This window comes from Ascaphus truei, chromosome 9, assembly GCF_040206685.1.
Source record: "Ascaphus truei isolate aAscTru1 chromosome 9, aAscTru1.hap1, whole genome shotgun sequence".
In the NCBI taxonomy this organism is placed as follows: domain Eukaryota; kingdom Metazoa; phylum Chordata; class Amphibia; order Anura; family Ascaphidae; genus Ascaphus; species Ascaphus truei.
Window position 1 is genome coordinate 24,582,402 of NC_134491.1, and position 8,721 is coordinate 24,591,122.

Consider the following 8,721-nt stretch of genomic DNA (forward strand, 5'->3'; position numbering starts at 1 on the left):
AAATGCAGTCCCCCACCTCCACGCTATGCTCGCACGGTGACGCCACCGTCACGCAGCACGCACCTGCTATGCGCGACTCTCACATGCGCAGGACCTTCCCTGCTCCTCTACCTATACTACATCTGTTGCTGATTCCTCTGCCCGAGTATACACCAGTTCTAAATCTCTCCAGCGAACCACAGCCAGGCATACTGCAGAGTATGGCTCCAACCTCATTAGCAAATCTCCCTTTATATGCTCACCTGCCACACTGGCAATTTGGCTGAGCACAAACCTTCTTGCTAGCAAAGTGTTCACTGCTGTCTTGCCTCAACAGTCTTGTTCTGCTCCATACCTTGGCTACTCTCCTGGACTCCGCTCTTCTGTTCTCCTGACCTCGGCTACGTACGACCATCCGCACCTCTCCAATACTGACCTCGGCAAAGTACCACGACCATCCGCCTCTGTCCAATCCAGACCACGGCTAAGTACCTCCTATGATCCGCTACTCTCCAACACCGACCTCGGCAAGTACTACTGAGCATCCAGACCTCTCCTACCCTTACCAATCTACACTCCAGACGCGCCCACGCGGCTGTGTGTTGGTGTTATATCAAATCCTCACCTCGGCCTCGCCTTGTTTTTGGTGAGCACTCCGTTACAGACAGAGACACACATAGAGAGACATCTGTCACAGCCAATAAAATAAACCATTTTGACGGTTCCTTGCTTTATTTTAATTCTCATTTTAAGAAGCATTTAATCAAAGAGGCCAAATCCCATGTCTTCATCAGACTCTTCAGATTCCTCCTTTGGTTCTTCTTTCTTTTCTGCTATTGAGACAAAATATGGAGAGAAAAAAAAATGCAATTCAAGATTGTGGGCATGATTTATTTATTTTTTTATTCCCCCCCCCCCAATGTTTTCTTTATTTCTTATTCTCTCGCAAACTAGTTATATTTGGGAATATAAAAAGAATAAACTGCTGATTTATTGAAGAAAAAAAAATATATATCACATTTAAAAAACTGTACAGTTTACATGTTTAAATAACTAAATATCTTAAACCCTGTGGACAAGAGCTGCATGTCATCATTTGTATTACAGCCTAAATAAAGTTTTCTAAAGCAAATACCCTGGAACACAACATGGCTGTATTTAGACCTGGGAGGAGCTCTAAATTACAGTTTATTTTGCCGCTAACTGTATGTCATATGCCATACAATACAATATTAAATGCATGCTGCATATACATTAGAAACTAGCTATGGGGCTTATAAGCAATGTGAGAAATTTTGCAAATCTGCTACATTAAAAAGAAAAATTAAAAAAAACCTTCAACATACAGTTCTATTTGTTGGCAATTGGATATTTTTTTGCCCATTTTTATTGGCAGCTTTTTCTAAATATTGGCCTATTTTAGGCTCCATAGTGCTCTTCTGTCTTTCACTTGGACTTCATGAGGGTCAACACGCCGATGGTCCATGTGACAGTTATAAGCTTTGCTAATTTTCTATGTGCATCACCATGGTGAATTTACGACACCACGATCGTTAATCAATCATGTGGCCGCGACTTGCGAGCAGAGTGATACTACTTGGGTGCAGAGCTCCTTCTAACACTATTTCATTTAGGTCAGTTTAAAAAAAAAAAAAAAAAAAACACAGCTGGTTGATTTTGCAATTACAACACAAACCCTTGCTTTGTATCGTTGCGTATGCCACTATGGCAAGTTCTTTTTAAATTATTTATCACCGATTTTATTTCGATCTCACTGAGGAAGGTGATATGAAGGCACTGGGGCAATAGCTTTCGCGTGATTTGCGATCTCTAGGTGATCTCTGCAAGTTACCTTGCACTCACTTTACGTTAGTAGACCGATTCACTGTGCATCTAGCTACCAATAGTGATGATTGTTGGTCCAAATAGACTCACACAGAGCTTGGCAGCGTATTCATGAAACATTGTCTTGCTTTATGGCTCTTCACTAGCAACTGGGCAAAATAGCAATATTACCTTAGCAATTCTAACCCTCACACTGCTCCCAGACCAAAATCCATGTAGTATCAGGGAGAATGCTTTTAGAAAGTGGTCACTCATAACCATAATATGTATAACAGCTACTGGAATCACGGTTTACATTATAGCTAATAGGAGTCTGCATTTTCTATACATATTTAAATATAATAAGCAACTAATCAACACCTTATGGTGAATTGAAGCACTAGCCTGATACTGTAGCAATAATTTTACGGTCCTATTTCAAGTGCATGGTTGAAACAAACTAGAATAAATAACCAGATGCTGACAGACCTGTGATTAACAGCCTACTTCTATACATTGTGGCCGATTAGCACTTGAAACTCTTGTCTACTACACATGCAGCCAGGGATAGTCTAGTACTAGCTAGTACATGTTATCTGCCATCATCTCACACTTAACCAAGTGATCACACAAACACTGCATAGTATTTTAAGATTTATTTTGGCACTACATGGTCTCATCTTGCCATAACTTTTAACATAGAACTTTAAAAATAAGTAACTCACAAATCAACGTGGTAATTGGGATTTTCTGCGCCACTGACAGGGATTTCTTTCCTCAATTTTTGATTTTGCAATTAGGCAAAGGGTAAATGCAAGTTGTAATAATGTTCTACATTATTCACTCTGCATAAGAGTACTGGAATATAAGTCATGGATTTAGACTTGAACCACAGCTGTAGGTTTTAAAAAGTGTGCAAAACTATAATTGTACCTGCTGGAGCAGCTCCTCCGGCAGCTGGAGCTGATGCAGGAGCTGCAGACACAGCACCCCCAGATGGTACAGAGGACAGCTTGGAGAGACCTAGGGAAATAAATGCATGTTAGTGTTGTGATCTGCATATATTTTATATTGACCCATAACCATGAAATTGGCACAATAAAAAAAACAAAATTAGAAATGTCACTAAATGCTTAAAAAAAAAAAAAAACAAGCTTTAGCAGTAATGTAATCCATTAATCCTATGACCAAAGGCAGTAGAATTTTTTATAGGGTAAATATGGCCAATTCACAATATAGACATCACTCAGTAGTAAGTGGTCAAACCTGCCTGGGAGCACTGAAGGTTAAAAAAAAAAAAAAAAAAAAAAAAGTATGTGTACATTTTTTCTTCCTCATCGCAATCCCCTTTCATAGCTTACAAAATGCAACTGTAATTGCATACAGTGTAGGTTTTAATTTGCTTAACCCCTTTATAACAACTGTGGGGACAAAAGTGGATGCAAAATGTGAATGTGAACCACAAAATAATGTGTATTACCAGAGTTGACGACATCACCAATGTCTTTTCCTTTGAGCTCACTGATAACCTTGAAGCAAAAAAAAAAAAGAAGGAAAAGAAAATTGCCAATTAGACGATGAACTTGGGGTAAAATAAACAATAATAGATACATTGCACCAGTATATCCGACATACATATACAATTAAAATGAAGGGTGTGGGGAATGGTCACCACCTACACTCAAGCGAATATGCCAAAGGATTCACCAGCCAGCAACAATAGTACAGTACTATTGATTCCGACTGGGAGGAACCCTACCAAGGGGGAGGCCTAAAGTAGGGCTATGTCCCCATCTGGGCCTAGTCTGCCTTCAGAGCTGAACCAGGGCTCCCATACTAGGGCATATTTATAAAACGTCTTTGAAAGGCTGAACATTTTTCTACTACCGAGACATGCCACATCCTCTGTTTAATATTCATGGATGGAACTTCATGCTTTTTCCAGAAGGCTGCAATGCAAGATCTTGAAGTGGAGAGAATATGGGTGATAAACTGTATTTTTGGAATATCCGGTATTGGTCTAGCTAACTAGTAGGGTAGTTCAGGAAGGTGCCCAATAGTGAATTTCTTAAACTAAAATAATTAGGTTTCCAGAATGCTACCACCACTGGGCACGTCCAAAACAGAGACCCGTTTTGGCCACACCCTCTGAAGCAAGGTGAGAGTTGTAGATGGCATGTAGTCTGACTGGGTTCATGTACCATCTAAATAACAATGTAAGCGTTTTTCTTTATGAGCGTAAAAAGCAAGCTCTTTGCAGCTGCTTTAGATATCCCAGTGCTCATCATCTAATGACTTACCCAATTCGTCCTCCCATTTAAGCATATAGGCACATTTACAGTTTGCCTCCAAGCAGATTAAGGAGAGGTATAGGGTAGAGAACGAAGTCCACGTTTTGATGGAAATTTATAGAAGACATGGGAATATCTATTACAGAAATTTTATATTGACTTTAACAGAGCTGATTACATTGTTAAAATAATGAATAACATGAGCTTTGGAATTTTGAAGATATTATTTAAATTTATTAGTGTAATACTTACGAGCACTCAGTTTCAGTCAGAGTCCACGAAAGTCACATACGATTTATGCCACACTAAAATCAGTACTATTTAGGACTGAAGCCAAAAATAACCAATTGCGGTACTTAGTCAAACTTCAAAGTAACAACTCCAAACTTTTTGGGATGCAAAGGCCATATAACATAGCTATATACTTACTCCTATGGTACCCAATTATGGGCATCATAAGCCCCCACCCCCAATATATATTGCTGAGATATAGATATTTATCTATATCTACATTTCCAGCACTGAGTGGGTCTATGGATTCTGACTCTTGACTCACGCTTAGCTCTAGAAGCTGTTTGACGCGCAAGGCAAAAAATGGAATCTACTTAAAGTGGATAGGAAGCTACCAGTGACATGGGGTGTATGACGCAGGTTTGTAGACATGTGGAAAACCTACAAACACAAATATTTTATCTTTTCAAGCAATCTTTTTTCTGTGCCAAAGGCACAGAAAGGTAAAGTGTCTTATCGAAGGTCACAAGGAGCTGAAAATGGGACTGGAACTAGGTTCACCCGCTGTGAAGGTTAGCAAGCTCATAATGTGACAGTATTAATTTCAGTGAAGTTTTCTCCCCCACTTGATCCTCTTGTGGGTTGTGACCAACAATGTGATACAGCAGTTAAAATCTAGATTATAATGACTGACATAAAATGGATTCCCTGTAGGTGTGAATAAAGGAGAGGCCCTGCTGCAGTTTGCAAGTGCTAAATAAATAACACTAATTAGAAACTACTAACCATAAAAGCATTTAACTATACTGATTTGTTGCTTTAGCTACAGATCTTCCAAGTAAAAGTATTCCAATTTGGAGGATCATTACTTTTAGTTAGCAGATTGTCTAAGGCTGCGTTTATAGTGCCCGCGACGTCACCGTCGTCACTGGCGAAAGTTAAACTTCTGTTTTAAGCGACGTCGCTAGCGACAAGGCCAGTGACGTCACCAAGGAGGAGAGCAGCACTCTGTGATTGGTTTAGAGACAGTAACATGTGGCAACTGTCTCTTAAAAAAAAAAAAAAATATTCCACTGGCTTCCAAATTTTTGGTCGCAACGTCGCTCCCGCGCTTACTATAAGCGCATGCCATGGATTAAATGGATTTGTTTTGTAGCGACGTGGCCTGGCACTATAAGCGCAGCCTTACGAACCGTAGAAGCATGTTTTAAGAAAAATAAATAATTAAATCATGGGAGACTTGCCCCCCCCCAAATACAAACTTGGTCTAACAAAGGGCTACCCGGCCAGCATTTACCCATCCCCAGACTTTGAGGAGCCTGGACAGCGGGTGGGCTCGATATGCTAAGAAGCAGAGAGGTGCCAGGTTGGCGCATGCCCATTAGAATCAAAATCGGTGCCCGTCTGGCTTCAGTATATCGGCAACTTGGTGATAGGCTGGCAGGAAGATTCCCACGCGCCGATTGGCTGTAGTGGTTTCTGAATGGGACTCCAAAACCTATAAGAAACCTTGCAGCCAATCAGGACCTCAGATTCCAAGCGCCAAACCATCAGCGGCAAAATCAAGATACGAAAAAGACGTGCTCTGAGAAATAGACGCGAGCCGGCATCAGAGATTTTCAACACAAGAAATTTTCTAAGTTCCGCTTTTCAGGGGCCAAGTTCTGAAAACGGGACGTAGCGGTTGCTGCTGGTATTGCATGACGAATTGCGTTCCAGGACTTTCGTGAGTACCTCCAGGTCAATGGAAAAGGCTCGTACAGACGTCAGTTGTTAACATTTAATTCCAAGAAAGTTTATTTCGTTAGCCCCGATCCCAGTAAGTGTGTTTTCAGTGCAAATTGTGTTACATTGTGTGTATGTCTTTTCATGAAATAAATTACAATTTATTTTACCTCCTTGTCTTGCTCAATCAAATGATCCCGGTATAAAAAGGTGTTAATAACCCTGGTCTCCCGTGACAAAAAGCACCAAACTTCACATGGTTCTTATTCAGGTATGGCAACTGATCAGCCAGCAAGTCAAATTATATACAACTTGTAATAATAGGATTTGTGGGGAGAGGGTTGGGTGACGATATAACATCTAGCAACAAGTATGCTATGTGTATAAGTGGAGAGGATGAATAAACAATAACGCCTATTGTAATTTACATTAGAAACTCGAGTCCGGGCCTTTTGTTTTTTGGTTAGTTTCTAGGAGTGATTGCTATTGCAAATTAAACATGCGGGTGCAAATGAGGACATCTGTCCCTAATTTTGGTGAGGCATGTTAAAACAGTGCGATTTCTACGCAAACGACCATGTGTGCCCTCAGGCATAAAAGGATTAAACATTTTGGAAGGTGGTAATATGGATGACCTGCTTTTTCGTTTCACTACCTATATGGGCCAATATTTACCAAGCAGTGCTATGCTATATCACCTTCCAGTACCGCAAGACACCTCCAGGTGAATGACAAACTCACCTTGTTGACACGTTCATCTTCCGCCTCTATCCCAACGCTGCCCAGAATTTTTTTTAGATCCTTGGCTGAGGGGCTGGTGCTGCCACCGAGGACGGCAAGTAGGTAAGCGGCCACGTAACGCATTCTGCAAAGAGAAGGCAAAAACCGCATTAAACCGACTCAAGATTAATAAATCACAAAATGATGTTCCCTCCCACAAGATTAGGAATAGCTATGCCAATTTTTTTTTTAACAATATTATTTTAATGGGAGATCATAAAAACAAATGACTGTTGCGTCAGTCACGTACTGCTCAGACATTGAGGCTTTTACTAAATGTTAAAAAGTAACCTAAATTATGCTTCCCCTTGTGACAGTGAGGGGGTACCCAGGCCAATAATAAAAGATATTACAGCTTCTCGGCGCTCCGCTGATAAGGCGGCACCGAGAAGGGGGCCGCCATGTTGAATTTAAAATTGCGCATGCGCAGAACGGGTGGGTGCGCCCGCCGGTTGTGCGCTCAGACCGCAGGTCGCACATGCGCAGAACGGCAAAAATCGCCGGATCCGCTTTCTGGCGATTTCACTATACGGCGGGCCTCTGGAACGGAACCCGCCATATACCCGGGGCCCTGCTGTACGGGCTTGTGCCCCATAGCCATATTGGGGAGTTTGAAGTGTCAGCTATGCAACCCAGTTATGGCATGTACACTGTATTTGAATAAAGATGTATGTGTTTTATTGTTCCAGGAGTGCTAACCAGCGGAGATTCGCAGGGCATGAGTTTCAGGGATGATTTTACGGTAAAATGTTGTCAGGGTGTGTTTGGGTAGAAGGGGGCCAGACTTGCTGGTTACCCCGAAACATGTACCCAGGAATCCTACCAGATCCCTGAGCGATCAGACTGCCTAAAGGCAGTGATCGCGTCTATACAGCGTGCGGAAGCGGGCACGCTATGCGCGTGAAATCTATAAAAACGGATTTCTCACGCAATAAGGCGGTCACGTTAGCGGTTCGCCCAATGAGGGTGATACAGCTCCGTGACCTCACTGGCCCGCCCATAGACACGCCCCCGGACAGCGACATTGCTTAAACCTAAAATATAACTTTCGCTAGTGGCGACGTAATCGGTCGCGTCGCCGGCACTAGAAGTGCGGCCTTACATTAAGGCTGCGGCTCCGCTGGCGCTGACCACGCTCATGCTTGAGAGCGGTGACATCACCAGCTCTCCAAGCATGAGCGCCGGGTGTCCACGCTATTTCAGAAGCGTGCGCATTGCGGGCAAATTGAGCGCGCTCGAAAGTAAAAAAAAATTCTTTATGTAAGCGCCGAGCGTGGGTGAGCGTGTCCACGCATGAGCGCGCGCACAGTGTGAGCGTGGATGTGATGATCCACATTGAATAAGGTAAGCACGCTCAGCGCCTGCGGGGACTCACCCTAACTATCATCAAGCACTGTCCGAGTCGTAATGGATTGTCAGCTAAATAAGTGACGGGGTGGGGGTGTAAAGAGTGGGATAAATTGCCACTTAGTTTTCCTACACATCAACTGTTACCAAACAATATTACCAGCTGCTTACACACGTTTTGCACGAGAAATAGTGATTCAGGCCCATCCATTTACACTCCAATTGCCCACCACCTGTGTGTACGGAGGCCTGACTGATTAAAGTAAAAATAACCGCTTAAAATCTCTATGTGCTGACCAATATGCCCCTCCTCGGGCTTCCTACCGTCTCCCGCACGGGAACGGTGTGACGAGACACCCTCCCGCTCCCAACGCTATCACTCACTTTAAGTCTATAACAGACACGAAACGATGTGCGCGCTCCTGTACTCCAACACCGAGAGAAAGAGGGATGGGGACGGGGTTTCCAGGGCATAGGAGCAGGGGCAGCCGGGATCAAAGGTCAATAATGCACGATACAAAAAAGAAACACATTAAATCCCGCA

The 8,721-nt window shown here is 42.7% G+C and overlaps 1 protein-coding gene across 2 annotated transcripts; it reads right to left on the reverse strand.

Moving 5' to 3' along the window:
• Positions 1–692: 692 nt before the first annotated feature.
• LOC142502630 (large ribosomal subunit protein P2-like) lies at positions 693–8,721 on the reverse strand. Of its 2 annotated transcripts, none has more exons than XM_075613874.1 (5): positions 8,562–8,721; positions 6,792–6,915; positions 3,284–3,332; positions 2,737–2,826; positions 693–809 (listed from the first exon to the last, which is right to left on the reverse strand). In XM_075613874.1, the coding sequence occupies exons 2-5, from the start codon at positions 6,912–6,914 to the stop codon at positions 739–741; spliced, it is 333 nt and encodes a 110-aa protein (XP_075469989.1). In that variant the 5' UTR covers position 6,915; positions 8,562–8,721; the 3' UTR covers positions 693–738. The 2 variants fall into 2 exon arrangements, with proteins under 2 accessions (XP_075469989.1, XP_075469988.1); XM_075613873.1 differs by having other exon boundaries at positions 693–812.

Bases quoted from the DNA above. Each gene is read 5' to 3' on its own strand.
- LOC142502630 (XM_075613873.1), bottom strand. From the start codon at position 6,914: ATGCGTTACGTGGCCGCTTACCTACTTGCCGTCCTCGGTGGCAGCACC. The intron at 3,333-6,791 runs GTGAGTTTGTCA...TTTTGCTTCAAG, and splicing joins AAGATGAACGTGTCAACAAG to GTTATCAGTGAGCTCAAAGG. The intron at 813-2,736 runs GTACAATTATAG...TTGTCTCAATAG, and splicing joins CGGAGGAGCTGCTCCAGCAG to CAGAAAAGAAAGAAGAACCA.